The sequence below is a fragment of the Galdieria sulphuraria genome (assembly GCF_000341285.1).
Source record: "Galdieria sulphuraria unplaced genomic scaffold scaf_53, whole genome shotgun sequence".
NCBI lineage: Eukaryota > Rhodophyta > Bangiophyceae > Galdieriales > Galdieriaceae > Galdieria > Galdieria sulphuraria.
In genome coordinates this window covers 1-26728 of record NW_005178422.1, presented here as the reverse complement: position 1 = coordinate 26728, position 26728 = coordinate 1, and the positions used below count along the sequence as shown (strand labels likewise).

Sequence of the window (26728 nt, the reverse complement as noted above, 5' to 3'; positions counted from 1 at the left end):
ATGGTAATCTTAAGAGACCTTTTTTCTATCGATGTAAAAACCTCGTTTCTTTTATTCAATTGAGATACCATTTTCTTTCTATTTTGAAATTAGGAATGAGTATCATATAAACGACTTGTCTTAGAATATCCATCCATCATATGGACATGTGAAAGGCGGGGGATAAATGGTCAGTTTGTAGAATATCCGTTATGGGTTGGAAACCCTGCAGACCATATCGAAAGAAGGAAAATAACCTTCCAGTCCTACCTGAAGATATTGAGTCCCAAATTTTGGAACTATTAGAGTTTGTGCAAGATGTTGCTGTTGCTAGAATGGTTTGTAAGCGTTGGAAGAGATTAGTAGACGAAAACTCACAACTCTGGAGACGACTCAAAGGATTAACACTGCCCAAAAGACTGCCAAGTGAAGCTGAGAAATGGTATGAGTGGAGTTGAGTTTGTAGTTGATTTTGAAGTGTTGTAAGGTATAGGAAGGCTGCTCAGTGTGGTAACCGAGAGGCATTGGCACTTCTTGCCTTGCTTTATTATTATGGTTATCAAAGCCAAGATAGAACAACTGTTTTTTCGTTGCCTTATATTGGAAATAGTGTTGCTTGTTGACTTTTTGTAAATAACTTTTTTGTTCACAAAAGAGTTTTTAGAGGACGCAAAGTGTTTCATCTCGTTCTTTTGGAATGTGGACAAGACTCCTTGACAGTGCCTTTCCTTACTTATTTGGAAATAGAGATTTTGTTGTGATACAATAGAGAAGCTTGTGTTCTCTTTCAGTGATCTTAGACCACTTAAAGCATACTTACTTGAAAACAATAGAATCGATAAAAAGGGAATGACAAATTCCTAATGGGTTTTCTTCAACTGCCTTGGCTTTTTATACAACCACGCTGGAGTTTATTTTTCCTTTTCTTTGTTTGTTTCTGTGATATTCCTTTTGGTGGTTATTGCAAAGTCACTATTGAGGAGTTTTTTAATACCTTTTCGGGTAATTGGCGACTACAGATTAGTCAGTTGAATAACAATAGTAGTAACAGCGGACTTTTTCCAATCCAATTACAGAGTTGTTTATCTCCCTGCGTTCGTCATTTGTATTTGACAACTCGTTCTGATGGCATAATACTCCAAGGTTCTTATATGGAATTTGATCAAGACGAAGTGGTAACCAACTCTTTATCACTTGAGTTTATGGGTTTTCCACACAATAATAGTTTTAAGATATTTCAAGACGGTCTCTACTTGAAGGACACCAACTTATCGTTTAAGGTTTCTAAGAGCAGTGTTCGAGAAGAAGCCTTTTATATAATGGTTTGTATACCTTTTTGTTTGAGAAATATGAAAACTCATACATTTATATATAGTCTGATAGTAGTATATCCAATAGAAATATTTCCTCCTTATCTTGTATGGGTTCAGTTTTCAAAGAATCCATGTTTTGGAGTTGTGATGATCATATAGCTTGGATGATATTTGGAGAACGATTAGAAGAAGAAGAAGAAGAGGAGAAGGGAGGATTGCGCAAATATCTTCCTACTATCATGATTATTGTTGTTTTTATTTTGGTGCGAAAATTGCAATCATTTCTATTAGAAAAGAGAGCTACATTGGTTCCTACTAGTTTTGGTTAAGTTGCATGATGATTGATTTTTGAATAGCCTCTTCATAGGACACTCAAAACATTTATTTACCGGAAATAAAAGAAACCAAGTATTTTTTCAGTAACTTTCTTCCACTACAGTGCAACAAAGGAAACGCAATATTTTTCTACGGGATGGCTCCACTGCACTTTGTTGAGTTGGATTGTTTTCTTGTTCTATTTTACCTATTTAAATATATACTATATGGATGATATTTTGTGTTTTGATATTTTACTATACCTTTTTCAATATTCTGGTCGTTGCTTTCTTTCAACAAGGCAGCTTCTTTCAATTTTCTTTCATTTTCTTCCCTCATTTTTCTTTCTTTTTCTAGTTGCATCTTTTTCCATGTTCCATTACGAACCATATCTGCATGTTGTGCTAAATAGTTGGCAGCTTCTCTTTCTTTTAATAACATGGGATCCATTCTCTCTTCTTCTGAGTTGCCGTTGTCTTCTGAACATGAAGAAATTTTAGACTTGAGACTACCATCCATCACTTTGCTACATGTACTGAATATTTCTTGACGAGCTTCGTTTTCTTTGTTTTCGAGAAGTTTCTGATGTTCCATTTTCTCTTTGAGTTGGCGTTGAGAAGAAGCAGCATCCATATTCATTCTTCCACACAACGGTCTTTTTCAATTTTTGAAAAATATTTGGATTGGCTTTTTTGGTGGTTGGAGAAGAAAATCATCGATCGAAAAGACGCTTTCCATGCAATGATGTTGTGGTTGACTGGAATCAACAATTATCCATCATCTTGTTCGATAATACGTCTATTGTATAGAAAATGTAGTACAAAGAATAATAACTGTGCTCAACAAGGGGATATTATGAAATTGTTGAACAAACCTCTCAAACTGTTATTCTCCAAAATACACCCAGACCGCTTTGCACAACAACCAGAAATAGCTTCCAAGAACCAAAAGTCACTACAGAACTTGAACGTAATGGTGGATATGCTTTCCCATATAAAAGAACAAAAAGAAATAACGACAAAGTCGACGACTTTTCCTTCTTCACTGGAAAGCATACAATTGGAGTTTTATATACCAGCAGAAAAGAGTCAATACCAAGAAAAGGAAAACACAACGACAAAGAAACAAGTAGAAAGAGAGGAAACTCAAGTTGAGCTGATTTCCGTTCCCATCGTGTATGACCCTACAGAAAGAGAGTGGTTACACTTGTTGGGGTCATTGATCCATTTGTTTCGTTCTTGTAATATAGCAACTCCCGAACAACTCTTAAGAATGACAAGAGATAGACCGATGGCTGTACGAAAGGATGAAGAGAATAGTAGAGATATGTCGTTGGGTCAACTGCTCAAAAGGGATGTTGTTGGTAAAGCATATGAACTGAGGATCAGAAATAAGAGACACTCTGCAGATGCAATGTTACATGATCAAGTTGCCTATGAATGTAAAGTTAGGACTGCTTCCCTAAATAGAGCGCATGCTATCAAAGTGGAGATAAGGAAGGATGTTTCACCTTCCATGGCAGTACAAGGATTGAAGAGGTTAGCAGACTGCATCGAACAAGTGATTGTGGCATATGGAATTTCTATTCGTGGTGGAGTGATTCAATTGGATGGTGGTGCAAAAGTAGAACAAGATAGTTGTGGAATTCTTCACTTGGGAATGTGTGCTCGAGTTTCATGTTGGCAAGAAGCATTGATGAGTAAGACATTTCTTTCAAGTTGTTGGCAAAGAAATCAATTGCAAGAGAAGTTTTTAGAAATGGAAAATCAATTGGCAAATGCTTTGGGTGTTCGCTTGGTATGTGGAGATTCTTTGGTGGAAAGAGCACCTCAGGAATACTTGAAAATATTATCGAATCATATTCAGTCAATGAGACAAGATAACATAGTTCTTCCCAGTTTAAATGAAACAAGCTCTCGTCTATTGAAAGAATATGTCTCAATCATGTTTCGAATAGAAATCCAATTCTTTCAAGAAGAAGCAGAATGGGGTATTTTATCAGTTCCAAAAGATGCCACATTAAAGGAGATTCTCTTTTATCTTCAAGAGAGAGCGAGTCCATTTGCACAAACTGCCCGAAAGAAACAAAGAGAAAGAACACAAATAGAAGCTGTTAGAAAGTCTCTTCGTTTAGAACGACTGAAGAGAGATGATCAAGTTGTAAGTGTTTCGGAGTTTAGAAAGTGTTGTGACCGTTTGGCTTCATACTCTTCCGTATTGAAGCCTATCTTACAAGGCTTATCTGTAGTAGTAAGTGATCACTTTAAAGTGGCAGATAATGGAGAAATCTATGTTCCTTACTATTTTGAATGGAAAGAAAGGAATAGTTAGTTTTGTCGATTTTCCCAAATGGATGCTCCAGCAACACACCCTGCCAAACGTAATAATGTGTTGCACCAAACTGAAAATATTTCCTTCTCCTTTTATAAAACTCAAGATATTCGAAAGTTGAGTGTTCGACAAATCTATTCTCCAGTTGCCTTTGATTCTTTGCAAAGACCTGTGAGAGGTGGACTATATGATCCTGCTTTAGGAGTGTTGGACCGGTCGGTAACGAAACTTTGTGCTACTTGTCATTTAGGATATGCAGATTGTCCAGGACATTTTGGACATATAGAATTGGCCTTACCAGTAGTTCACCCTGTTTTATTTCCTTTGCTTATAAAGGTGTTGCGTGCCAAATGTTGGTATTGCCATCACTTTCGACTAGGAACGAGAACAAAGAAACTGTTCATAGCTAAACTCCGTTTTCTATTTTGTAATGAGTGGGAAAAAGCAGAAGAGGTGGATGAGATTATGGGAATGTTGAGTAGTGCAGACGATCAAAAGAAGCAACATGATAGGCTTTCAGAAGAAGGAGAGCAACAAAATGAAGAAACATTGATGAATGACACGAACTTAGAAGTGGAAGTTGCTTCAGGACTATCTTCATCTTTTTCTAGTATGGAGTCGCGAATAGAAAGTCAAATAAAGGCAAGAGAGGAACAACTTTGTGAAGAAGCTTATGCAGTTTGGAAAAGTTTTATGAAGAAGCATTCAACAAGGAAAGCCATACAGAGTTATTCTTCAAACTGTGCTTTATTGCGGAAAAGAACTACGGAGGAGTTTTTGGCAAGCAATGAAAGTTTAGGAAAATGTCAAAATTGTGGTCACTCTTCCGTAGTTATTCGAAGAGAAGAATCCAAAGTATTTCGTATTCTAAAAAAGTCTCAGGAATCAGAACAGGTAGATATACTTGTGAGTCAGTCGAGAAAAGAAGAGACAAGTCATATCGAGAGAGACTCTTCTTACCAGGAAACTCATAGTGTTAATAAGAAACTCATTTCAACTATCGAATTGGAACAACAATTAAGTCGCTTATATCAAATAGAGATGGAATGTATTCAAGTCTTATGGGAAATGGATGCCATCAACCAAACAAATGACTCTGAACAACAACAAAATAATAATAATGAAACTGTGGATTCTGTATTCTTTATCCGTTGTCTGGCTGTTTCTCCTTGTCGATTTCGACCTCCTGCTACATTTTCTGAAGGCGAGCAGCTATTAGTTATGGAACATCCTCAGAATGTTTTCCTTACTCGTATTCTCCAAATCAATCAACAACTCATTCAATTGAAAGAACAACAAGAGTCTTCTTCCATTCTATCTCCTATTCAACAAATGATTGCTCTCCAACATGCAGTTAATCAGTTGTACGACTGTTCAAGAGGAGGTGTAGGAGCCAATGCTGGTACGACTACCGGAACTGGAATTCGTCAACAATTAGAACACAAAGAAGGCCTTTTTCGTATGTATATGATGGGAAAGAGAGTCAATCATTCTGCACGTTCAGTCATATCTCCGGATCCTTTTCTAGAAACTTGTGAAGTAGGAGTTCCTGAATCTTTTGCAATGAAACTTACCTTTCCTGAACCTATCAATTTTTATAACATTGAATATTTGAGAAAAGCAATCATTCGTGGATCTACGGAATATCCTGGAGCTACAGGTATCGAAGATAGAATGGGAAATGTAATCGATTTTCTTAGAGCTCCTGAACATCAACGAAAAGCACAAGCAATGTCTTTGAAAAGTTCCCATCCAATGAATTTGGATATGATAGATCGTTCAGCAGCAGATGCTTCTGCAAGTATTCATAAAGCAATGAACCATAATGCTATCATTCGAGTTTATCGACATATGAAAAACGGAGATTTGGTCTTATTCAATCGACAGCCTTCGTTGCATCGAGTTTCTATTTTGGCCCATAAAGTTCGCATATTACCTGGAGAAAGAACGATACGCATGCACTATGCCAACTGTCAGTCTTATAACGCTGATTTTGATGGTGACGAAATGAACTTACACTTTCCACAAGATTATGTGGCTCAATCTGAGGCTTTCAACTTGCTATTGACTGATAGACATTATATTTCTCCTACCAATGGAAATCCTCTTCGTGGCCTTATTCAAGACCATATTTTGGGAGGAGTTTTGTTGACGAGTATCGATACTTTTCTACGTTTGGATGAATTTCAACAACTTTTATATGGCGCTATTGAAAGAACAATGGAAAGTGTGGATAACAAAACAGTTGCTATCCCAACTCCAGCCATTGTTTTCCCGGTTCCATTATGGACTGGAAAGCAAGTAATATCCACCATTTTATTGTTTTTGATTGGTTCTCGTCCTCCTTTTTATTTACAGTCAAACAACAAGTTGAAATGGGTAAGTATGTTTTTACGAGTGGGTATTCATATCGATATGTTGTTGATAAGGAAATGGTTGGCGATGATGACCAAGTAATCGTTCATCGCGGTCACTTATTACGAGGAGTGTTAGATAAGAGTCAATTTGGTGCAAGTGCTCATGGTTTGGTGCATTCATTTTACGAGATATATGGAGCAATAGATGCCGGTCGTTTATTAAGTGCTCTCGGTAGATTATTTACGTTGTTCTTAAGAATCCATGGACATACCACTGGAGTGGATGACTTGTTACTTACTACAATTGCGGAGATGAAGAGAAAGGAATGGCAACAATATTGTGAAATGTCATTTGTATTTTTGGCTACCGAACAATGGATAGAAAAATTGATGGAACGAGGTTTATTGAGTGAAGAGTCGTTATCTATTCTGTTAGGTACTGGTGATTGGAAAAGCAAGCTGAAAGGTAGTGAACTCAATTATTCGCAACTTTTGTTATTATATGGACGTATTTTGGGTAACATGGAGTCGGATGTTACGTCTCGAGCAGAAATGGAGTCTCTATTAGATGAAATTGTAAAGAAGCAAGTGAGCAAAGTGACTTCAGAAGTCATCAAGTCTTGTATTTCGGATCGTGAAGGAGTTGTTAAGAAATTCCCTCATAATGGATTCCTATTGATGACAAGTAGTGGAGCCAAGGTAAATGTTGGTTGTTATTGAAAGTGTGTAGAAGCTTAATCGGTACAAGGGCTCTTTGGTCAACACTGCACAGATATCTTGTCAGTTGGGACAAACAGAGTTGGAAGGAAAACGAGTACCTCGTTCCTTAAGTGGGGCTACTTTACCTTGTTATCCATCTTTTGATCCTTGTCCACAATCTGGAGGATTTATTGCTAGTCGATTCCTTACCGGTATTCGACCAGATGAATATTTCTATCATTGCATGGCTGGACGTGATGGTTTGGTGGACACAGCAGTGAAGACTGCTCGCTCAGGATATTTACAACGATGTTTGGTGAAAGGTTTGGAAGACTTATATGTAGGTTATGATTATACGGTGAGACAAAGTGAAAATCAAGCTGTGATTCAAGTAAGTGTTCAATCACTGCCTTTCTAGATGACAAGAATAATGGTACTTTAGTTCTTATATGGTGAAGATGGTTTGGATCCTTGTCGAACAGCTTGGTTATCGAAACCTTCTTGCTTCCAGTGGCATGCTTGGAACATTGAAGCTCTTCAATCAACTTTATATTCCCAACATCGTTCATATCAAACGGTTGACTATGCCTTATCTCCCAAGTTTCAACATTCCTTGCATCAATTTATGAAAGAATGTGGTGAATCGTTGCCACAGAATAGAACAAAGGAACAGTTCCAATCCTTTATGGAAAGCAGGTACAGAAATGCATTCATTTCACCTGGTGAAGCAGTTGGAGTCATCGCAGCTCAAGGAGTCGGTGAACCTTCCACACAAATGACTTTGAATACTTTTCATTTTGCAGGAATGGGTGCGGCTCATGTCACTCTAGGAATCCCAAGACTACGTGAACTGTTGATGACTGCAAGTAAACAACCAAAAACACCACTTATGACTATCCCTTTTCTCTCATCGACGGATAAAAAAGGAATCCAGTTGTTGCATAATCGTTTTCATCGATTGGTATTGAAAGACTTTTTAGAAGGGATAAGTATAGAAGATAAAGGCAATAGAGCACAAGGCAGATTGGTGATGATTGAGTTGCATTTGGTACCGCCTCATTATTATGCCACTCATTTGGGAATATCAGCGAAGGAACTATTTCATACCATAGAGACACATTTTTTGGCAATGCTTCATGCGAGAATCCAGAAAGAATGTAAACAAGTTTCGGAAACTAAGAAAGCCATTATGCCATTGCAGAGCTTATCGATGCATTGGGATAGTGATGGAATGGAATTAGACAAACCGTCGTTACAAGAGGAAAGAGACATAGAGAAGGAAGGGAACAAAAAGAAAGGCAAATTTTCTATGAATACGTCAGCAGAAATGGAAGAAGTAAATGGAGATGATAAGGACGAAGAAGAAGAGGAAGATCTTTCATGGAATGAAGAAGACGGAACTATCGGTGAGAAAAGAGATAGACAACAGAGAGATGTAACTTCCTATGAAGAAGAAGAAGAAGAAGAAGAACAAGAAGAAGAAGAAGAAAAAGAAGAAGAAGAAGAAGAATACTCCCGGTCGGATATTCGGAAAGTCAATCAATCTTCTACACAGGAACCCATAAATTTCGAAGAGAAAAAGTACGTTAGTCATATGATACAAATTTTTCAGAATTTCTCATTTTTTTAAGGAAAATAACATTTGATCGCGAACAGTATCGTAGGGCGAAGATTCCTTTGATGATTCCCTTCACAAGTTGGGGTCGTCTCATGTTGTTTGAATTGGTTGAATCAGTTGCACAACAGGCGTGTGTTCAAAATATTCCTGGAATCCAACGTTGTTCTTTGATAACTCCCTCGGAAGACTCCCAAGACTGGAAACTTGAGGTTCAAGGCTCCAACCTTGCAGCTATCTGGGAATATGGTTATGACTACTTGGATTTGAATCATATTCAAACCAATGATGTGTATGCTATGTTAATGCATTACGGAGTAGAAAGTGCTCGAGAAACATTAAGAATAGAACTAGCCAAGGTATTCGGAGCTTATGGCATTCCAGTCGATTCACGTCATTTAGCGCTGATTTCCGACGTCATGACCTGCCAAGGAGACTATCAGCCTTTTAATCGTCGAGGAATGGAAAAGCGATGTTGTAGCACTATTCAAAAGGCAAGCTTTGAGACAACCATGAAGTTTATATTAGATGCAGCGTTTCATCAACAAACGGATAATATTCATTCGCCAAGTTCTCGTTTGGCAGTAGGAAGAACAGTAGGTTATGGCACAGGAGAAGGAATTTTTACCTTGAGACAACGTTTGCCAGTTGCCTGAGTGTATTCTATTTCTAAATAAATTCCCATAATAACATACCAACATCAGCTTGCTAGTAATACTATCCTCAGTTCTGTCTCTCAAGGTGCTATATTCTGACTCAACCAATCCAGTCCTTCCCATAGCCCTTGACCACTTGTAGCACAAGAAGCTTGAACCTTCCATTTTCGGTTCAAAGAACTCAACCCCAATTTTTCTATAACTTCATTTGCTGCCATGGCGTTGGGTAAATCCTGCTTATTGGCAAAGACCAACAATATTGCAGACCTCATTTCGTCTTCTGCCAACATCTTCCGTAGTTCGTCTCTTGCTTCCAAAATTCTTTCACGGTCGTTACTGTCTATAACGAAAATAAGCGCTTGCGTATTTTGAAAATAGTGTCTCCAAAGAGGTCGAATCTAGAATAGAAGAAATAAGCAAAACTGCCAAAACCCTCTTGCAAGTTGCACGAACACTACCGACCTTGTCTTGACCACCAACGTCCCATACTGTAAAATTTATATTCTTATATGCAACTGTTTCTACGTTAAATCCTGAAGAGTTTTTTCGAGTCACCTTTTTGATTTCTAACGACACGGATCAACGCAAGCTTACCAATCGTTGGAACCGTTGTGACGATTTCACCCAACTTGAGCTTATACAAAATAGTTGTCTTACCAGCTGCATCCAGACCTACCATGAGAATACGAAGTTCACGTTTTCCAAATAGTCTTTGGTAAAGTTTTGTAAATATCAAACCCATAATGGCGCAAAAGTCAATTTACCCACTTGTGGACTAGAATAGCATTTTTTTATTTGGCAATGTCATTGGCCGTCACGTCTCGTAATGCTTCGGAACTTTTGAAAGATTCTCAGTTTTTAGAAGAAGAGCAGAAACGAATAGAGCAGAGAGAGTTATCCAGAGCAGTTATAGTCAGTAATGTTCCAAAAATAACTGTGGACAAATACGAGAAGCTGTGCACCGTCTTGAGAAAAGTATTCCAACAAGTCGGAAACATTGGAAGCGACGCACTTTGGGTTCCTCAAGACGAAAATAAGGACACCAAAGGATTTGCTTTGATTACTTATGACACTCCCGAGGAAGCTTTGAAAGCAGTTCTTCAACTCAACGAATATCCGCTGGATAAGAACCATACCTTGCAAGTAAAGACTTTGTTAGATATAGAAAGAATAGTCCATACATCAGAAACGTTTGAACCTCCTTCTCTACCAATAGAAATACCAACTGATCCATCTTCTCGTCCAAATCTATTCTCTTGGTTGTTAGATGAACGAGGAAGAGATCAGTTCATGATTCGTCACGAAGAAACCGAAATTTATTGGTTTGATTCCTTGGGGATACCTCCACAGTTGGTAAGGATGAAGTCGACTTTTCAGCCATAGACTGATGCATCGTTAGGAATATTCACGAATGAATTGGACGGAAGCAGACGGTTACTGGTCACCTCGAGGAACTTATTTCGTGACATTTCACATTCAAGGAATAGCAATATGGGGTGGTCCCAAATGGGAAAGACTGATGAGATTCCCACACAGTCATGTTAAGAAGTTTGATTTTTCTCCTTGTGAAAACTATCTAGTTACTTGGAATGATTTGGATCCAGAAAGAGATAATCCGAAGGATCCCGAGTGTATTATTATTTGGGAAGTTGCCACTGGTCGTAAATTACGCGGCTTTTTGGGTCCTAAACATGACGAAAAAGTAGCTTGGCCAATGTTCAAGTTTCAATACAAGGACGAGATGGTTGCTAGACTGGTTGAAAACGCAATAAGCGTTTACACTTTGCCAGAAATGACATTGTTGGACAAACGTTCAATGAAAATTCCATATATAAGAGATTTTCAGTGGTCACCTGCTGACTCCATTATTGCATATTGGCAGCCGGAAGTGGGAAATAACCCTGCGAAAGTGACTTTAGTAGAAATGCCATCCAGAAAGGAACTTCGACAGAAGGCCGTCTACTCAGTAGCCGATATTGAACTGTATTGGCAACAGAATGGAAAATATCTTTGTTGCAAGGTGAATATGGCTGAAGTTACATAGTAGCCAATTGACTATAAGATTATTAGGCAAGTCGCCTTACCAAATCAAAAAAGAGTCGTTTGGCAAACTTTGAATTTTTCCGAATTCGTCAAAAAGAGATTCCTGTCGAAGTGTTGGAATATAAAGAAAAGGTAAATGTGACTTGTGCTACAAAGTGATATTTTACATGCAAGTTAGGAAGTAGTGTATGATTTTGCGTGGGAACCTGATGGTGATCGTTTTGCCATAGCATACGGAGATAATGCATCACGAGCCAGTGTGGCATTTTATTCAATGGAGGACACGCAAGTAAAGTATTTGTTTAGTTTAACTCAACGACCAGTGAATCGCATCTTTTGGGCACCGCAAAATGGTTTTGTTGTACTTGCGGGTTTGGGAAGTTTAAATGGTCAGCTGGAGTTTTACAACGTCAATGAACAAGTAAGGATGAATTGTTCACAAGTACTCACCGTATGAATGTGTTTGGTGTAGGAAAGCATGAATCAATCGGAACATTTTATGTGTACCAACGCAGAATGGGATGCTTCAGGAAGGTTTGTAGCGACATGGGTTCCTTATTCGCGCAACAAAATGGAATGTGGTTATATTATTTGGACCTTTTATGGAAAAGAAGTTTATCAAGCTACAATTTCTATGTTTTCTCAGTTCTTGTGGAGACCTCGTCCTGAATGGCTGCTGTCAAAGGAACAACAAAAGAAAATAAAAAAGAATTTGAAGTCATATCGTGAAAGATACGAAAGAGAAGATCAAGAACTGAAGGAAATGAGAAGAAGTGGAAAAGCAGCTGAAAGGAAGAAGTTGAGAGACGCATGGAAACAGTATCTACAGTCCATAGGAGAAGATGACAAGCCTTTCCAATGGATGTCTGGAAAGAAAGAAACCACAGAGGAAATTGTTGAGATAACTGAAGAGTTATTGGAATTCAAAGAGGAAATTATTGACAAGTAGCAATATTAGCTTTCTAGGATAAGAATTTTTTTGTCTTTGTTTCTTTCTGGGAAGTAGACTAAAATTCTTGCAAGATAATGAAATAAAGGATGGAAGGATCTTCATATTTGAAGCGATGGCAAGATACTTGTCTATTATCATTTGTTTGTAGAAAGAAAGACGTTTCTTTCTCAGGCATTTAAAGTGTATAGGAAATCTGTCAGTAGAGACCCGCAACACTCCTTTCGATAGGATATCTCTGAAGAAGCTGTCGATTTTATTGCACCATTCAAAGTATACTTGGCATATCTAATATGAAACACTACAACGTTCTGATATTGCTTTTGAGACATACATTTACTGCAGCATTCAAGACCACTCATACTCAGTTGCTGCAAAGTAGAAAATCTATAATTAAAAGTATTTTCTAAGCAAGGGCTTTTCCTATGCCTTTGGACAAAGAATAAGAAAGAGACAATGATCCTTGTATAGCATCGACTAGGAAAACATTGTACGATTACTATTTTTCAGACTAATTCAGGACAGTTGTCCAATTTCAAATTTGTAAGCCCGCCAAACGATCGATAGTGATATTTAGCAATTGGACCATTTTGAGAGTAAAATTCCCTCCATTTTAGATTTTCAAGTACTCGTTAGCCGCCAGTAACTTTGACAAGTTTTATCTTGTTGTTCAAGGTGACCCTCGTTTCAGCACTCAAAGAAGCAAATGAGAGAGATTGTTCACATTCAGGCAGGCCAGTGTGGTAACCAGATAGGTTCAAAATTTTGGGAAGTTATTTCCAGAGAGCATGGAATCAGTCAAACAGGGTTATACGAAGGTGACTCTCCCTCACAGCTTGATAGAATCAACGTTTATTACAATGAAGCAACAGGTGCACGTTATGTGCCTCGAGCAGTTTTAATTGACCTGGAACCGGGAACAATAGACGCCGTGAAAGCCAGTCTCTATGGAAAGCTTTTTCGTCCAGATAACTTTGTATATGGTCAAAGTGGTGCTGGAAATAACTGGGCAAAAGGACACTATACAGAGGGTGCAGAGCTAATTGACAACGTGTTGGACGTGGTGCGTAGAGAAGCAGAAGCTTGTGATTGTCTTCAAGGCTTTCAAATTACTCATTCTCTTGGAGGGGGTACAGGATCTGGCTTGGGAACTCTTTTGATATCAAAAATTCGAGAAGAATATCCTGACAGAATGATGGGCACCTACTCGGTGGTTCCTTCTCCAAAGGTCTCTGATACAGTAGTAGAGCCTTACAACTGCACTCTCTCCGTGCATCAATTGGTGGAAAATGCTGATGAAGTTTTCTGCATTGATAATGAAGCACTCTATGACATTTGCCTTCGTACCTTAAAAATTAGCAGCCCTAGCTATAGTGACCTCAACCAGTTAGTGTCAGCGGTTATGTCAGGAATTACGTGTACTTTACGCTTCCCTGGACAGTTGAATGCAGATTTACGAAAGTTGGCCACTAACTTGATTCCATTTCCAAGGCTTCATTTCTTTATGATTGGATTTGCCCCCTTAAGTTCACCAGGATCACAGCAATATCGATCTGCCAGTGTTTCAGAACTTACTCAGCAAATGTTTGACTCCCGTAATATGATGGCAGCATGTGATCCTCGTCATGGTCGTTATTTAACTGCAGCTGCATATTTCCGTGGAAACATGTCTACTCAAGATATAGATGACCAAATGTTCAATATTCAGAACAAGAATTCTTCCTACTTTGTAGAATGGATTCCCAACAACATTAAAAGCTCACTCTGTGATATTCCTCCCTCAGGGATGAAAAAGTCTGCAACGTTCGTTGGAAATTCCACATCTATACAAGAACTTTTTCAAAGAGTGGGTGAACAATTTACTGCTATGTTTCGTCGCAAGGCATTTTTGCATTGGTATACTGGTGAAGGAATGGATGAAATGGAATTTACAGAGGCTGAAAGTAACATGAATGATTTAGTATCAGAATACCAACAATATCAAGAAGCCACTGCTGAAGATGACTTCGATATGGGCCTCGAAGAAGAGGAGGCCTTTTAAAATAGCCTATCAAAAACACGTTTGTTCTATTAACAATGGTTCAGCCTTTTATCTTCTTTTGAATACCATTTAAGTGCTTGAATAAAAGAAACCTGTTGGTAGTAATCCATTTGTGCTCTGTTTGCAGCCACAATATCTATTCGTTAACTAGATTGTGAAAGAGTTGTTGTACGGAGTTAACTGTAGTGCAAGTTGGTAACAATAGACTACTTTTTTCAAAACACTGCTATGAGGAAGCTTCTATTTTTGTCTCACGCTTAAAGGTGCAGGTAATCCTGGTTACTCAAACATATCTGACACGAGGAGTTTGGAGTGCATGACGGAGAGTCATGTTTACAAATTGCCGAGTTGTCCCAAAATCAATTCGAATTCACTTGGAAGATTTATCTAGAAGCTTGGCGCCCTTCTTTATAACGACGCGCTTCATCACTTTTGTGGAATCATATTTGGATTGGAGTTTATATTGATTTGGTGTTTGACTTGTGTGAGATCAGCTTTCAAGAATGCAAATCTTTGTGAAAACTCTTACAGGAAAGACTATTACTCTTGAAGTAGAACCTTCTGATACTATTGAGAACGTCAAGTCAAAGATACAAGATAAAGAAGGAATTCCTCCCGACCAACAACGTTTAATCTTTGCTGGTAAACAACTTGAAGACGGTCGTACTCTATCGGACTATAATATTCAGAAGGAGTCAACTCTTCACTTGGTGCTGCGTTTGAGGGGAGGAATGCAAATCTTTGTGAAAACTCTTACAGGAAAGACTATTACTCTTGAAGTAGAACCTTCTGATACTATTGAGAATGTCAAGTCAAAGATACAAGATAAAGAAGGAATTCCTCCTGACCAACAACGTTTAATCTTTGCTGGTAAACAACTTGAAGACGGTCGTACTCTATCAGACTATAATATTCAGAAGGAGTCAACTCTTCACTTGGTGCTGCGTTTGAGGGGAGGAATGCAAATCTTTGTGAAAACTCTTACAGGAAAGACTATTACTCTTGAAGTAGAACCTTCTGATACTATTGAGAACGTCAAGTCAAAGATACAAGATAAAGAAGGAATTCCTCCTGACCAACAACGTTTAATCTTTGCTGGTAAACAACTTGAAGACGGTCGTACTCTATCAGACTATAATATTCAGAAAGAGTCAACTCTTCACTTGGTGCTGCGTTTGAGGGGAGGAATGCAAATCTTTGTGAAAACTCTTACAGGAAAGACTATTACTCTTGAAGTAGAACCTTCTGATACTATTGAGAACGTCAAGTCAAAGATACAAGATAAAGAAGGAATTCCTCCTGACCAACAACGTTTAATCTTTGCTGGTAAACAACTTGAAGACGGTCGTACTCTATCAGACTATAATATTCAGAAAGAGTCAACTCTTCACTTGGTGTTGCGTCTGAGAGGAGGTAACTGTTAAAATATTTTAGTTTTTGGAAGTTTTATACTAGTGGAACCCGGTCTGTCTGAAAATAAATAGTGGTTGTAAGTCTTTTTCTGAATTTGTAGAATGAATTTCCATTGTGCTCTCAAGAAAGGATTCTGGTTATGCATCTTGATGCTCAGAAAACATAGCAAACTTGAGATGTGTACATAACTTCGTTTCTTTGCATCTTTGCAACAAACATCTTACGTTTATTCTGCAATATTATTCAACAAATATATATTAACTTTTAAACCCGAAAGCCTTAAAATTCTTCATCGTTTTCTCCATCATCACCAAAATCATCATCTATGGTAGCCTCTTGATATTGCTGATATTCGGAAACCAAGTCATTCATATTGCTTTCAGCTTCTGTAAACTCCATTTCATCCATTCCTTCACCGGTATACCAATGTAAAAATGCCTTTCGCCGGAACATTGCAGTGAATTGCTCTCCAACTCGCTTAAACAATTCTTGAATAGCAGTTGAGTTTCCTATAAACGTTGCAGAACGTTGCATTCCTTTTGGGGGAATATCACAAAGAGAACTCTTAATGTTATTGGGAATCCATTCTACAAAGGAGGCAGCATTCTTGTTTTGGACAGTCATGAGCTGGTCATCGATTTCGTTGGTTGCCACTTTTCCACGGAAATATGCGGCAGCAGTTAAATAACGACCATGACGAGGATCACATGCGGCCATCATATTACGAGAATCAAACATTTGTTGACAGAGGTCTGCAACAGTGCTCGATTTGTATTGCTGTGTTCCAGGGGCTGCCAACGGAGCGAATCCAATCATAAAGAAATGTAAGCGGGGAAACGGAATCAAGTTGGTAGCCAGTTTGCGCAAGTCTGCGTTCAACTGCCCAGGGAAACGCAGTGAACATGTAATACCCGACATGACTGCCGTTACAAGTTGGTTGAGGTCGCTGTATGAGGGATTACTCATCTTCAAAGTATTATGACAAATATTATAAAGTGCTTCGTTATCAATACAGAACACTTCATCTCCATTTTCCACCAACTGATGAACAGAAAGGATACAATTGTAAGGCTCAACCACTGTATCCGACACTTTCGGAGAAGGCAATACCGAATATGTTCCCATCATTCGGTCGGGATATTCTTCTCTTATCTTCGAAATTAGTAAAGTCCCCATTCCGGAACCGGTACCTCCACCCAAAGAGTGGGTTACTTGGAACCCTTGCAAACAGTCACAAGCTTCTGCTTCTTTTCTCACGACATCCAAGACTGCATCCACCAATTCAGCACCTTCAGTATAATGTCCTTTGGCCCAGTTGTTGCCAGCACCACTTTGACCGTATACAAAGTTATCTGGACGAAACATTTTTCCTAGTTTTCCACTTTTAATAGCATCCATTGTCCCTGGTTCCAAGTCAACCAGAACTGCACGTGGCACATAACGCTTATCAGAGGCTTCTGTGTAATAAACGTTTATACGGTCTAACTGAGAGTTTGTATCCCCGCTATAGAATCCATCAGGAGAAAGACCGTGTTCGTCACAAATAACTTCCCAGAACTTGGTACCAATTTGGTTCCCACATTGACCAGCTTGTACGTGTACTATCTCACGCATACTTCTGAAAAAGATAGTCGGAGTACTAACCAAATTGTTCTCAAAGAAAGATATTATAGTGTTTATTTCGACCTACCTCTTCTGCCAACTTCAAAAATGCCTATTATAAAGCAACCGGAATGACCAAAAAGATCAGCTTTTAAAGACTGTATGAGGTGTCTGTGTAATGCTAAACAAACATCAACGGAATAAGACAGACACGTTCAATTTGAATATGGCGCGCAATACCACATTGATGCGGCCCATCATTCTTCATCATGATGATTCGTCATGCCCATCAATCGAATGCCTCTGGGATTGACTTGAAAGTTCATCTTCTCATAAATAGCAACATCTTCCTCTGGTGCAATCATGACAATACCGCAATCAGGTATCTTGCTGCGTGCTTCCTTGATAAGTCTCTCGACCATATTGCGCTTGATTATTTCCTAACAAGACTATATTCAAATGTGTTCAGATATACCAGAAACAACTACTGACAGGCTTGGGTAGTCTTATATCTGTGAATAACTCGACGATAGTAGCATTATATGCACCATCTGTGATAGCTCTGGTTAAACCAACAAGAGTACCGTCAGAAATAAGCCGAGCGGTAACTACAACTAGACTATTCTTCAGCGCACGTAGAAAGCGTTGTGGATTTCTCCTCGTCTTCCCAGCCATTTCCAAAAGCTTATTCAACTCATCAACCTCGAAATCATTCGACGAAGAAGATAAAATCGCTCTTTGGGAGGCAAACTTGGCGTAAACTGCAGGAGATACTGGCCCCTCTGTACCTGAGTCGGAGCAACAAAGACATATCTGCCGAAACCTCTTTCTAGCAACAGGACAAAAGGCCTATAACTCTAAGTTCAAGAAAATACTCTGACAAGCATGAAACTTACAAGTGACGTAGAATAGCGTAAAATCTGGTTTTCTTTTTGATTCCTCAACAAAGAAGACAAGTTTGAAGAATTCTTTGGAATAAAGGAACACACGAAGACCATAATCCAGGTCGAAAAGTCCCGAGATGCAAAATGAGCACCAATTGCTGTGGAGAACAATCATAGAATGGCACTCTGTTAATGAGAGCGTGATATTTCACTCTTTACAGCTTCTTTAAGAGAGATTGAATAATTGGAAGACAAGCACTTCCAACAGCAAAGACATTAAATAGAACTCTTGAACCCCTTGTATTGAATACCGTCTCTAGCATACCACTTTACTGAACAAGGATACAGTCTGTCATTGACCGAACCGTTTTTACTGTTCTATGGGATATGAGAATTCTGCAAATCCAAATGGTTCACTTAATATATCATGAGAAGAGTTGGAAATAAGTTTGTGTGGGAAAATACAATTCTTGAAAACTCCGTTGATAAGTTCTCTTTATTAACTCTACTCGGAAATGCAGAAATGATCATTCGATTCCATATTTATTCGAATTATTAATATCTGTCGTTGCTATGACTTCCCTAGTATCTGCTTCTGTTATCCATTCAAAAAAAAGTCCAAATATCGATCGCCAAGGTCTTACCATTTACAACAACTGTCCACAAAGATGGATGGTTTTCTTATCCTCCATTGTTTGGACGAATAACTGCCACTCCAATGGGGACCAGAATGGCAATAAGTAAAATAATTAAGCAGCAAAAGAGGCAGAAAAGTAATCGATAGTATCTTATAAAAGGGCAAAATAAATCAGCACAATCTCAACCAGTGAAACATATCTGCATTACCTCTTTTGATGCTTTCGAGCACTTCTTAACTGAGATGCAGCAGTCTTTGTACTAGCCTTTGCACTACTTATATTACTTTCAATCTGGTCTATGGTTTCTCCTTGAGATTCGACCAAAACACTCATATCTATGAACATCTGCCTCAGTTCTTGAATATTTTCCTCCAACTGACGCATTGCTCTGGTACGTTCTTCTACATCTTCCATAACCAGTCTTATGGAATTGTAATCGCCATCTCGGGCCATGAGCATCTTAACACAAGTCCCAAAAAAATATTGTCGAGCTAAGTTATGCACTGACCTGTTGTCTTAGTATTTCAGAGCTTGCATTTCCCCCTGAACCAGTAGCATCTAAAACTGTGTCGATTTCCGTTTTGCTTATTTTAGGGTTGATGATCTTCAGTTGCCTTTCTGCCTACGAAAATATAATCACCTGGAGAAAAAGAATTACAGCTCTCTATCTTACCTGCTCTCTCATGTCATTTTCACATTCTTCTTGAACATTCTGAAACTCACGCATTGCATTCATAAAACGTTTTGCTAAAGCTCCTTGTGTTCCTATTACAAAGAAATTGATATGTGCAATCAACTAGGTTGACTTCCTACCTGCAATAATACGAGCTTCTGCACATCCCTGTCCCTTTTCTCTTTCCACTTTACTCTGTAGTTCCTGAAGATACCCATAAGAAATACATTCTTTTCTCTTTGCAAAGATTTGAATACTTAACGTACTTTCATTTTATCCAACCGTCGTTTAATACCAACAGCGAGTTCTCTTGCCAGTGAGGTTTCCGTCATAAGTTCTTCCTCAACCTTTGTTGCATTGGTTGGGTCTTCCAGGGCAGCTCTTTCACGCTTCATTTTAAAAACTGCTTAGAATCATACTGCAAAGGAGAAAATACCTGTGTTTCTGCGACACTGCTTTGGTTTGTAGCTTAAGTTTTTCGATTAGGGCCTTTACTGAGTCGACGTCTTCGTAAAAATTCGTCAATACATTACTTTCTCCATTTCCTGATAACTGAGCAGTCTGTCTACTTTGAAAACGACCACTTTCCACATCCTTTTATTAGTCAAAACGATGTTATTGTACTTCGAGTATTCATGAAAGGTTCAAATACCTCTTTAGACGATTTCTTTTTGGAAAAAGGGGAAAAAATTTTATGTTGTAAATTTTCTAAACCTTCCTCCAACTCGTCCAATATATTTTTGCTTTCTTCTCCTTGTGGACGCTCGTTACCTTCATCTGCAAACCTTTGTTTACTAGGCATAGTGTCTACTTTTGCATGATAACTTACCCTCCTCTTCAAAGTCTCCACGTAACACCCTTGAAGCTGCTTGTATTATATCATCGTTTTCTCTGTCGTTTCCACTCCCAGGAGTGACCATATTTCTCAACTCTGTTAGCCTATCCATTGTTGTTTGCTTAGCAATCCCAAAAAACGGTTCAGTGAAGAATCCGAAATTCCGATGAGATGGCCTTTTGGAGTTTCTAAATTTAGTAAAAGTCTTTTGTGGAGTCAGCAACTTATTGCATTTACAAATGAAATAAGCATAACATATTCCATTCTTGAAGATGGAACTAACAAAAAGCAAGCAACCATAGTTCATTATCTACATTGTTTTCTTTCCATAGAAGAACTCACTCATCAATCTGTCGTATTATTTACGTAGATGGATTTTGATAAAAGCAAAACTTTTCAATATAGGAGATAACGATGTCCTAACATCATCACTTTGTGAATTTTTGTTCCTCCGAATTTCACAACATACATGTAAGTTATCTAATCACTTTTCTTCCCCCATCGAAAAGAGGTTTAGCAGCGCATATGGCATATTTTATGGGTTTTGTGGATATCAAAGTTAGTGCGTTATCTTACGTCCATAAGGGCTGTTTGAAAGCTACTCCTACTGTATCAAGACCTTTACAGTCAAATAACTTACACAACAAGGGTAGATCTCATATGTTATTTCGTGGAAAAACTCAGAGACACGACAGGCGGTAAAGACAACTCAACCTTTTACCTTTTTTCTTGCTGACTATTTCAGTTACCTGTCTTGGAATTACTGTTGTCTTGCTAACAAAGAAGAAGAAAAGAACAAGGATTCACAGTTGGGTGAAGAAAGAAGCGAGCCTTTATCGACAGACCAACAAGAAGCAAACTCCTATTCAAATGGTACCAACAGGGCTCCTTCCTTTGCTCTTCCCACTATCGAAGGAACCGTTGAGCCTCGTTTATCTCTTTATTCACCACAAGCTACACTTTCAGAAGAAGAACGTCTAGCTCGTATTAGAGAAATCAGCAACTTACCAGTATGTTTAGCTCTTTTATAACAAATTGTTACAATATTTATTGTGAGGATTGTAGGAAGGTACTTTTGAGTTGGAATGGAACAAAGTGGAACAACTATCCCAATTTTACGAAGAAACGCATCCTTGGCCAGCCTTTCTAAGAGCAACAGTATACGAGCGTTACGATCGATTTGAACAAGCTGTCGAAGAAATGAATCAGAGTATTATGAGTGGTTTGAATTTACCAGATCCGTTGGAACGAAGGTGATTATAACTTTGCATAGGTTAAAATAGAAAACTCAGCGTGTGATAGGGCTTCCCTATTTCTTCGAATGGGACGATGGAAAGAAGCAGTTGAGTCGTTTGATGAAGCTATCGTGTTGAATATATACGGTTTGGGGAACGAGTTGAGTAGTTTACATCAAATTAGGGAAGAGATCGAACCTTATTTACCAGAGTGGTCAGGTCCTCCATTGAACATCCAACGAGGTAATTATGTGTCAAGTATTTAGATGAGTTTTTTGAAGAGCTACTTTAGCGGCTGCTTATTATTTTATGGAACGATATGACGATGCTAGAGAGTGTGTTGCTATTGACGGTTTATTGGATAAGCAAAGCAACGAAGGAGCATTGTGGGTTTTGGCAATCAAGGCAAGAGAGATTCATAAAGCGTTAGATGAAATACAAATGAATATCCATAGGCCAAGTCTACCGACAAGAATTCAGCCATTGCAGAAGCCACAGAAGATTGGGTTCAACCAAAGGTTATGGACTTTTCTTTGGAAAGACTATGGCAACTATACTCGACACCTTCAATGACCACTTCAGAAGTAGAGAAAGAGGTGAGATTGATTGAATAATTCCTCCCAACCACTTATAGGTTTTTCCTAGTTTGAGCAGTTACCTCCCAACATTTCTTGCATCGTTTCTTTCTATATGGGTTTATATTTTGATAGCTTTGAGTCGAATAGTCAACAAAGAGACAAGTGGTGGAAGAAGACTTGTGATGCGAAGCTGGAAAAGAAACATTTCTGGCAATGGATTGCGGAAAGAAAACTTGCTTAGGATGTTTTAAAGATGAAAATTCGTCTTGTGGTTATTCGTTTTCTAATCCCTCATAAGTCATTTGTGTGATGGATGGATTGGTAAATGAAGAATGCCTTAAACAGACGAATAAAGAGTGGATGGAATGGTTTTTCATTTTGTGTATAATTGTAACCATGAATAGGCAAACTGGCTATAGTTTCACGAACAATTGACTATTGATTCCTTCCATAGTTGGAGCATATCGATTTGTCACAACCCTTCGAATGTTATCTTTGCCCAACTAGAAAGTTGCGTAGACGAATACACTAGAATGCATATCTACCGACTCTTTATATGAGTGACAACTGAAGTCTCATTCCATCACAAGAGGAAAAAGTCAGCTTGAGTTTGGTCTATACATTGTCTTTCAAAGCGCTGATGAAAAAGTTCTCGTTGACAAAATGACGAGTGAAATTCGGAACAATTGTGTTCCATTCGTAACTTAGATGACTCGAAGAGGAGGCTATGGAAGAATTCGTCATAAACGTAAGCGGTATAAGGAATGTACTACCTACAACACAGGCAACCAATTGAAACCTGTGAGTTTCGGTAAACGGGAAACTACGGTTTCAAAGTCTTCGGATAGTGAAAGTAACAGTTCTGGAAACTCTTTGGACTCCGATGTAGTTAGGGACTTTGTTGAAAATTTAGAACTGAACGGAGAAAATGCCTTGCAAGTAGTGGATGTGGAGAAATATACTGAAATACAAAGAGACATAGACCCTTGTCCTGACCTGACTTTGTTCAACTCGTCTAGAAATGGTATAAATTGGGCGAACGAAGACGAGCTAAACAGTTTGTCCAATCAAGTTGTTCACTTTTCTAAGGATGTTCCAAGTGAATGTGAGGTTTCTTCGAACAGTTTTGACTCGGAAGCTTTTCATCAGATGACAGATGAGGAAGCCTTGGAATATATTCAATATCTAAAACAAAAGATTAGAAAGATTAAACAAATATTGAAGACGAGATCGGATTTGTATCCAACGACTGAACAACAAGGAAAATCTGACTTGGTTGTCTTTGCAAATAGCAAACCGGAAAGAAATGTTGCCAAAGACGATGACGGGTCGACATATAGTTTATCTGATGATAATAGAAATGCTGAAAAGAGGCGTTCTCGATGCTTTGCGCAGAACAAGCAGCAGTTGCCGCGGTGGCATAGAAAGACATCTTCTTCAAAAGAAAATAGGGCGAGACGTAAAAAGCAGTCATTTTATACTTTAGAAACTATGGATGGACTAGATTGGTCGCAGTTTCCGATTTCTGGAAACGGTGTCAAAAAACATCTTCGACGTTTGTATTCCACAATGATAGATGATGAGTTCGAATATGCTATGAGTTTGACTTCAGCCAAGTATGTAAATATCTCTTGTCTTGGAATATATATCTCTTATGACTTTTTAGAAAGAAAAGTAAAAGACGATTGAACTCTTCTAAACGAAATTCGGCTCTCCAGTCATTCCGTCGAATTCTTAGTTTTCTTCAAAAAGGTACCAGTAAAACATATACTTTTCCTGCTATGAATCGACACTTGCGCCTTGCTATACATAAATTTGCAGTAAGAATTCTCTTTCTTTGATGTTATGATGAAGAAATATACTTTATTTTAGGAAGCATGTGGGATTCGGAGTAAGAGTCATGGAAGAGAAGGACAACGTTCAGTAACAATTTGCCGTGTCTCTTCTTGGAAATTTCCTCAAGAAGATACCATTGAAACCATTTTGAACGAGGTCGGATTTGAAGGCGGGTTGAAGGCAAAAAAGAATAAGAAACAAAAAACGAAAAGAGGTAAGTCTTGACGTATCATCGTGTGAAGCAATTTTTCAGACATGAAGAAGTCATATTTCCGATGGCGATTGCAAGTACACATAGTGCTCGTGGTCGTAAGGAATTGGAAAGATCTTTGGCAGTAGACATTGGTGAAGACAACATTGGTCATCGGTATGTAACGGAATTAGACTGTTGTTTGGACCTTATTAAGCCATCGAAGTATGTTACAATCAATGGGTTGGTCCAAGGGCCAAAGTTTGGGACATCCTAACAGAGAAGAAGCAGGATTGACTCAACCTGTTCAAGTACGCATTCGTCCGCCGAGAGCTGGACTGGGAAGTGCATAAGAGCCAAGGTAATAAATTCGAACAGTTGCTCTTGAAAGAAGATTTTGTTCTTCTTTCATAGATGAGTGGAATCTATCCTGCTTGTGACATTGTCAAGTTTAGTTATATTAAACTCGTGTTCGAATTACTGTTCGAGCAAGTCATGAATATTATAGGAAGGTTTGAGAACAAGAATGTTTCACATTAGTAGTTTTCTACATCATATGAGATGTACTGTACTGCTTAAGAAAGTTCAATCGTACAATTTGACTGCTTCAAAACATTCGGATTTATGTGAAGTGGATATGTTCTATTGTAAAATGTTTTTTCTCCATATTCATATTTGAGTTGTTTTGAATTCAAAATCCTAAGAAAAGCTATTTAAATTTCCTCGACTAAGTATTTGCCTTTTTTCTCACTGTTTACATTTAAGGTTTCCTTAATCTAAAGCAGTTGCATAATGATGGAAAAACTCATTTCCAGTGTGATGGAAAGCTTCTCTATTTTTCTTGCAACAATAATATGGAAAAATAGAGTCTCGTCGATCGAAATCAGCTTACTGAAGAAACAGGTGAAACCAGTGTCTGTCTGAGAGAGATTCAGAGTTGAACTTTCTCCTGAGCTATTCAAATTAAAAAAATAAATTAACTGTTGAACAAAAAAGTTCTTGAAACAACGTCTCAAGAAGTTTACTATTTGTTGTTAATCTAAAAGTTCACTAAACAAACAAATGGTCGTCGGCATCCTTCGCCTAAGAGTCCATCTTCATTCTATGAGCTATACGCACTAGTTGTATAAGATGGATAACTGCTGTAGCTGCTGTAACTGCTACTATACATCGGATAAGAACTGGAGTAACTTGGATAATAAGGAGTAGGAGTTGGTTCTTGAATGTAGTAAAAACCATATTCCAAGTTGCACAAAAGACATTCGAAGCACCATTGATAACATTCCAAATACCATTCTGGATAGTAATAAGTCATAGGAGGAGTTTCATAAGAAGTGTAGGTATTTGTTGAATAGGAAGATGTATACATTGGAGTCGAATAAGAAGAAGATGAGTATGTTGGAGTTGCATAGGAAGATGATGATGAACTATAAGCTCCACGAGAATAAGATGAAGACTGATAAGGAGTTGGTCGAACGTATCCAGATGGACAATATTTGTCAAAGTTGTTGCAGTAGAGGATATCAAGACCGTAGGGATAATAGAAATTGTACTTGGAGATATTAGCAACATGACAATTGAAAATTTTAAGATAAACTTACTTGTTGATAGCAATAGAGACATCCAGCACAAGCTTCAGCACAAGGCTCAATCCAAGGATAGGTAGTGTAGGAGGGATAAGAAGGACTTTCATAAGGAGTGGAATACATCGGTGATGAATAGACAGGACTATAAGCGCTACTATATCCTCTGACTTTTGAGGCTATATTGGAGTCTTTGAGAGGTCCTGCAACTGCATAGATCACAACTCCAAATAACAGAAAAGAAACTAGAGAAACTTTGTTCATGATGGATGTTACAAAATGTTCCAAATCACAATGCCAAAAATGATTATAGAAAGAAATTCCTCTTATATATGATTTAGCGTTATTTTGCAACCCCAAAGCCAACACAATGATATAGCATTTTTCTTTTCTACAGGACAGAATAGAACCAACTGGATACTAATGGGTTCAACGGCAATTTTTATTTTCAAAGCCAATTTTGCATTTTTCTATTTATGACATTCCATTGGACTCTACTGAGGGTGCGGCTATTACAACTTGAATAAAACAGCAAAATTTCTGTGGTTTCGTTTCTATACGCTATACATTGTTCTTTGTTACACTATGAATATTTGTGTCATAAAAAGACGTGCTTATTGTATACTCGATAATTTCAAAAATAAATGCAACCTTTTTGCTTTATTCAAAGTCCTTTGACCTTGCAACATCAATGATTGTTTTCTGCTTATTATAACACAATCAGTTGTATGATATAACCTTTTTGACTGTGCACGTCCATCGATCCTTACTTCTTAAAAGAAAATGGTAGTTTCTACTGGAATACTTGAAGTAGGTACAGGGAACGCTGAAAATGAAGAGATACCGCCACTCACGACACTAGAACTCGTTGTTGGGTTTGTGGAAAAAGATGGCGATCCATTGACAACATCACCTGAAGTGAAGGTTGGAATCGCTGTAGCAGATGTAATAGAATTGAAAGAT

At 38.2% G+C, this 26728-nt stretch overlaps 15 protein-coding genes across 16 annotated transcripts; 8 read left to right on the top strand and 7 right to left on the bottom strand.

Moving 5' to 3' along the window:
* The first annotated feature begins 8 nt into the window (after positions 1–8).
* Positions 9–783, top strand: Gasu_53040 (uncharacterized protein). The gene is made up of 2 exons (XM_005703546.1): positions 9–421; positions 467–783. The coding sequence occupies exons 1-2, from the start codon at positions 192–194 to the stop codon at positions 600–602; spliced, it is 366 nt and encodes a 121-aa protein (XP_005703603.1). The 5' UTR covers positions 9–191; the 3' UTR covers positions 603–783.
* A 25-nt stretch (positions 784–808) lies between these two features.
* Positions 809–1643, top strand: Gasu_53030 (uncharacterized protein). The gene is made up of 2 exons (XM_005703545.1): positions 809–1301; positions 1355–1643. The coding sequence occupies exons 1-2, from the start codon at positions 843–845 to the stop codon at positions 1619–1621; spliced, it is 726 nt and encodes a 241-aa protein (XP_005703602.1). The 5' UTR covers positions 809–842; the 3' UTR covers positions 1622–1643.
* Positions 1644–1657: 14 nt separating this feature from the next.
* On the bottom strand, positions 1658–2298 carry Gasu_53020 (uncharacterized protein). Its single transcript, XM_005703544.1, has 2 exons — positions 1871–2298; positions 1658–1815 (listed from the first exon to the last, which is right to left on the bottom strand). The coding sequence occupies exons 1-2, from the start codon at positions 2244–2246 to the stop codon at positions 1709–1711; spliced, it is 483 nt and encodes a 160-aa protein (XP_005703601.1). The 5' UTR covers positions 2247–2298; the 3' UTR covers positions 1658–1708.
* A 10-nt stretch (positions 2299–2308) lies between these two features.
* Positions 2309–9302, top strand: Gasu_53010 (DNA-directed RNA polymerase I subunit A1). The gene is made up of 6 exons (XM_005703543.1): positions 2309–3933; positions 4045–6317; positions 6368–6994; positions 7044–7385; positions 7437–8575; positions 8626–9302. The coding sequence occupies exons 1-6, from the start codon at positions 2352–2354 to the stop codon at positions 9263–9265; spliced, it is 6603 nt and encodes a 2200-aa protein (XP_005703600.1). The 5' UTR covers positions 2309–2351; the 3' UTR covers positions 9266–9302.
* A 5-nt stretch (positions 9303–9307) lies between these two features.
* Gasu_53000 (ADP-ribosylation factor) lies at positions 9308–10038 on the bottom strand. The gene is made up of 3 exons (XM_005703542.1): positions 9860–10038; positions 9728–9798; positions 9308–9663 (listed from the first exon to the last, which is right to left on the bottom strand). Exons 1-3 carry the CDS (start codon positions 10005–10007, stop codon positions 9346–9348), a joined length of 537 nt encoding a protein of 178 aa, XP_005703599.1. The 5' UTR covers positions 10008–10038; the 3' UTR covers positions 9308–9345.
* Positions 10039–10048: 10 nt separating this feature from the next.
* Gasu_52990 (translation initiation factor eIF-3 subunit 9) lies at positions 10049–12793 on the top strand. The gene is made up of 5 exons (XM_005703541.1): positions 10049–10618; positions 10665–11285; positions 11336–11440; positions 11487–11729; positions 11781–12793. The coding sequence occupies exons 1-5, from the start codon at positions 10067–10069 to the stop codon at positions 12255–12257; spliced, it is 1998 nt and encodes a 665-aa protein (XP_005703598.1). The 5' UTR covers positions 10049–10066; the 3' UTR covers positions 12258–12793.
* A 5-nt stretch (positions 12794–12798) lies between these two features.
* Positions 12799–14663, top strand: Gasu_52980 (tubulin). The gene has a single exon (XM_005703540.1). The coding sequence runs from the start codon at positions 12964–12966 to the stop codon at positions 14296–14298; it is 1335 nt and encodes a 444-aa protein (XP_005703597.1). The 5' UTR covers positions 12799–12963; the 3' UTR covers positions 14299–14663.
* A 5-nt stretch (positions 14664–14668) lies between these two features.
* On the top strand, positions 14669–15854 carry Gasu_52970 (ubiquitin). The gene has a single exon (XM_005703539.1). It carries the CDS (start codon positions 14802–14804, stop codon positions 15720–15722), a length of 921 nt encoding a protein of 306 aa, XP_005703596.1. The 5' UTR covers positions 14669–14801; the 3' UTR covers positions 15723–15854.
* A 35-nt stretch (positions 15855–15889) lies between these two features.
* Positions 15890–17358, bottom strand: Gasu_52960 (tubulin). The gene has a single exon (XM_005703538.1). It carries the CDS (start codon positions 17323–17325, stop codon positions 15991–15993), a length of 1335 nt encoding a protein of 444 aa, XP_005703595.1. The 5' UTR covers positions 17326–17358; the 3' UTR covers positions 15890–15990.
* Positions 17359–17371: 13 nt separating this feature from the next.
* Positions 17372–18398, bottom strand: Gasu_52950 (N-acetyltransferase). The gene is made up of 3 exons (XM_005703537.1): positions 18210–18398; positions 17806–18162; positions 17372–17753 (listed from the first exon to the last, which is right to left on the bottom strand). Exons 1-3 carry the CDS (start codon positions 18309–18311, stop codon positions 17571–17573), a joined length of 642 nt encoding a protein of 213 aa, XP_005703594.1. The 5' UTR covers positions 18312–18398; the 3' UTR covers positions 17372–17570.
* A 279-nt stretch (positions 18399–18677) lies between these two features.
* Gasu_52940 (syntaxin 1B/2/3) lies at positions 18678–20508 on the bottom strand. 2 transcript variants are annotated; one of them, XM_005703536.1, is made up of 9 exons: positions 20338–20508; positions 20161–20285; positions 19945–20102; positions 19775–19889; positions 19649–19712; positions 19509–19600; positions 19344–19457; positions 19044–19294; positions 18678–18984 (listed from the first exon to the last, which is right to left on the bottom strand). In XM_005703536.1, the coding sequence occupies exons 1-9, from the start codon at positions 20453–20455 to the stop codon at positions 18879–18881; spliced, it is 1143 nt and encodes a 380-aa protein (XP_005703593.1). In that variant the 5' UTR covers positions 20456–20508; the 3' UTR covers positions 18678–18878. The 2 variants fall into 2 exon arrangements, with proteins under 2 accessions (XP_005703593.1, XP_005703592.1); XM_005703535.1 differs by having other exon boundaries at positions 18858–18984.
* A 330-nt stretch (positions 20509–20838) lies between these two features.
* Gasu_52930 (uncharacterized protein) lies at positions 20839–22553 on the top strand. The gene is made up of 7 exons (XM_005703534.1): positions 20839–21041; positions 21089–21353; positions 21409–21596; positions 21646–21821; positions 21871–21983; positions 22034–22174; positions 22224–22553. Exons 1-7 carry the CDS (start codon positions 20869–20871, stop codon positions 22395–22397), a joined length of 1230 nt encoding a protein of 409 aa, XP_005703591.1. The 5' UTR covers positions 20839–20868; the 3' UTR covers positions 22398–22553.
* Positions 22554–22808: 255 nt separating this feature from the next.
* Positions 22809–24904, top strand: Gasu_52920 (uncharacterized protein). The gene is made up of 5 exons (XM_005703533.1): positions 22809–23772; positions 23823–23976; positions 24029–24206; positions 24257–24359; positions 24409–24904. Exons 1-5 carry the CDS (start codon positions 22865–22867, stop codon positions 24533–24535), a joined length of 1470 nt encoding a protein of 489 aa, XP_005703590.1. The 5' UTR covers positions 22809–22864; the 3' UTR covers positions 24536–24904.
* Positions 24905–25147: 243 nt separating this feature from the next.
* Positions 25148–26068, bottom strand: Gasu_52910 (uncharacterized protein). Its single transcript, XM_005703532.1, has 2 exons — positions 25784–26068; positions 25148–25734 (listed from the first exon to the last, which is right to left on the bottom strand). Exons 1-2 carry the CDS (start codon positions 26027–26029, stop codon positions 25285–25287), a joined length of 696 nt encoding a protein of 231 aa, XP_005703589.1. The 5' UTR covers positions 26030–26068; the 3' UTR covers positions 25148–25284.
* Positions 26069–26397: 329 nt separating this feature from the next.
* On the bottom strand, positions 26398–26728 carry Gasu_52900 (uncharacterized protein; the record flags this gene model as incomplete). The annotated part of the gene is made up of 1 exon (XM_005703531.2): positions 26398–26728. A coding segment is annotated over one exon (190 nt), but the record flags the coding sequence as incomplete, so codon positions are not given.

Coding starts and splice junctions, on each gene's coding strand:
- Gasu_53040 (XM_005703546.1), top strand. CDS start 192: ATGGGTTGGAAACCCTGCAGACCATATCGAAAGAAGGAAAATAACCTT. Junction 422..466: donor CCAAGTGAAGCTGAGAAATG/GTATGAGTGGAG, acceptor AAGTGTTGTAAG/GTATAGGAAGGCTGCTCAGT.
- Gasu_53030 (XM_005703545.1), top strand. CDS start 843: ATGGGTTTTCTTCAACTGCCTTGGCTTTTTATACAACCACGCTGGAGT. Junction 1,302..1,354: donor AAGAAGCCTTTTATATAATG/GTTTGTATACCT, acceptor ATTTATATATAG/TCTGATAGTAGTATATCCAA.
- Gasu_53020 (XM_005703544.1), bottom strand. CDS start 2,246: ATGAATATGGATGCTGCTTCTTCTCAACGCCAACTCAAAGAGAAAATG. Junction 1,816..1,870: donor CGACCAGAATATTGAAAAAG/GTATAGTAAAAT, acceptor ATATTTAAATAG/GTAAAATAGAACAAGAAAAC.
- Gasu_53010 (XM_005703543.1), top strand. CDS start 2,352: ATGTTGTGGTTGACTGGAATCAACAATTATCCATCATCTTGTTCGATA. Junction 6,995..7,043: donor TGACAAGTAGTGGAGCCAAG/GTAAATGTTGGT, acceptor AATCGGTACAAG/GGCTCTTTGGTCAACACTGC. Junction 7,386..7,436: donor AAAATCAAGCTGTGATTCAA/GTAAGTGTTCAA, acceptor ATGGTACTTTAG/TTCTTATATGGTGAAGATGG.
- Gasu_53000 (XM_005703542.1), bottom strand. CDS start 10,007: ATGGGTTTGATATTTACAAAACTTTACCAAAGACTATTTGGAAAACGT. Junction 9,799..9,859: donor CACAACGGTTCCAACGATTG/GTAAGCTTGCGT, acceptor AAAACTCTTCAG/GATTTAACGTAGAAACAGTT. Junction 9,664..9,727: donor ACGTTGGTGGTCAAGACAAG/GTCGGTAGTGTT, acceptor CTTCTATTCTAG/ATTCGACCTCTTTGGAGACA.
- Gasu_52990 (XM_005703541.1), top strand. CDS start 10,067: ATGTCATTGGCCGTCACGTCTCGTAATGCTTCGGAACTTTTGAAAGAT. Junction 11,441..11,486: donor TGTTGGAATATAAAGAAAAG/GTAAATGTGACT, acceptor CATGCAAGTTAG/GAAGTAGTGTATGATTTTGC. Junction 11,730..11,780: donor TTTACAACGTCAATGAACAA/GTAAGGATGAAT, acceptor TGTTTGGTGTAG/GAAAGCATGAATCAATCGGA.
- Gasu_52980 (XM_005703540.1), top strand. CDS start 12,964: ATGAGAGAGATTGTTCACATTCAGGCAGGCCAGTGTGGTAACCAGATA.
- Gasu_52970 (XM_005703539.1), top strand. CDS start 14,802: ATGCAAATCTTTGTGAAAACTCTTACAGGAAAGACTATTACTCTTGAA.
- Gasu_52960 (XM_005703538.1), bottom strand. CDS start 17,325: ATGCGTGAGATAGTACACGTACAAGCTGGTCAATGTGGGAACCAAATT.
- Gasu_52950 (XM_005703537.1), bottom strand. CDS start 18,311: ATGGTCTTCGTGTGTTCCTTTATTCCAAAGAATTCTTCAAACTTGTCT. Junction 18,163..18,209: donor TACGCTATTCTACGTCACTT/GTAAGTTTCATG, acceptor TTAGAGTTATAG/GCCTTTTGTCCTGTTGCTAG. Junction 17,754..17,805: donor ATATAAGACTACCCAAGCCT/GTCAGTAGTTGT, acceptor TAGTCTTGTTAG/GAAATAATCAAGCGCAATAT.
- Gasu_52940 (XM_005703536.1), bottom strand. CDS start 20,455: ATGGATAGGCTAACAGAGTTGAGAAATATGGTCACTCCTGGGAGTGGA. Junction 20,103..20,160: donor AAAAGAAATCGTCTAAAGAG/GTATTTGAACCT, acceptor GACTAATAAAAG/GATGTGGAAAGTGGTCGTTT. Junction 19,458..19,508: donor AAAATGACATGAGAGAGCAG/GTAAGATAGAGA, acceptor ATATTTTCGTAG/GCAGAAAGGCAACTGAAGAT.
- Gasu_52930 (XM_005703534.1), top strand. CDS start 20,869: ATGGCATATTTTATGGGTTTTGTGGATATCAAAGTTAGTGCGTTATCT. Junction 21,597..21,645: donor CCAGATCCGTTGGAACGAAG/GTGATTATAACT, acceptor AGCGTGTGATAG/GGCTTCCCTATTTCTTCGAA. Junction 21,822..21,870: donor TCCATTGAACATCCAACGAG/GTAATTATGTGT, acceptor GAGCTACTTTAG/CGGCTGCTTATTATTTTATG.
- Gasu_52920 (XM_005703533.1), top strand. CDS start 22,865: ATGACTCGAAGAGGAGGCTATGGAAGAATTCGTCATAAACGTAAGCGG. Junction 23,773..23,822: donor ATGAGTTTGACTTCAGCCAA/GTATGTAAATAT, acceptor ATGACTTTTTAG/AAAGAAAAGTAAAAGACGAT. Junction 23,977..24,028: donor TTGCTATACATAAATTTGCA/GTAAGAATTCTC, acceptor ACTTTATTTTAG/GAAGCATGTGGGATTCGGAG.
- Gasu_52910 (XM_005703532.1), bottom strand. CDS start 26,029: ATGAACAAAGTTTCTCTAGTTTCTTTTCTGTTATTTGGAGTTGTGATC. Junction 25,735..25,783: donor GTCTCTATTGCTATCAACAA/GTAAGTTTATCT, acceptor AATATCTCCAAG/TACAATTTCTATTATCCCTA.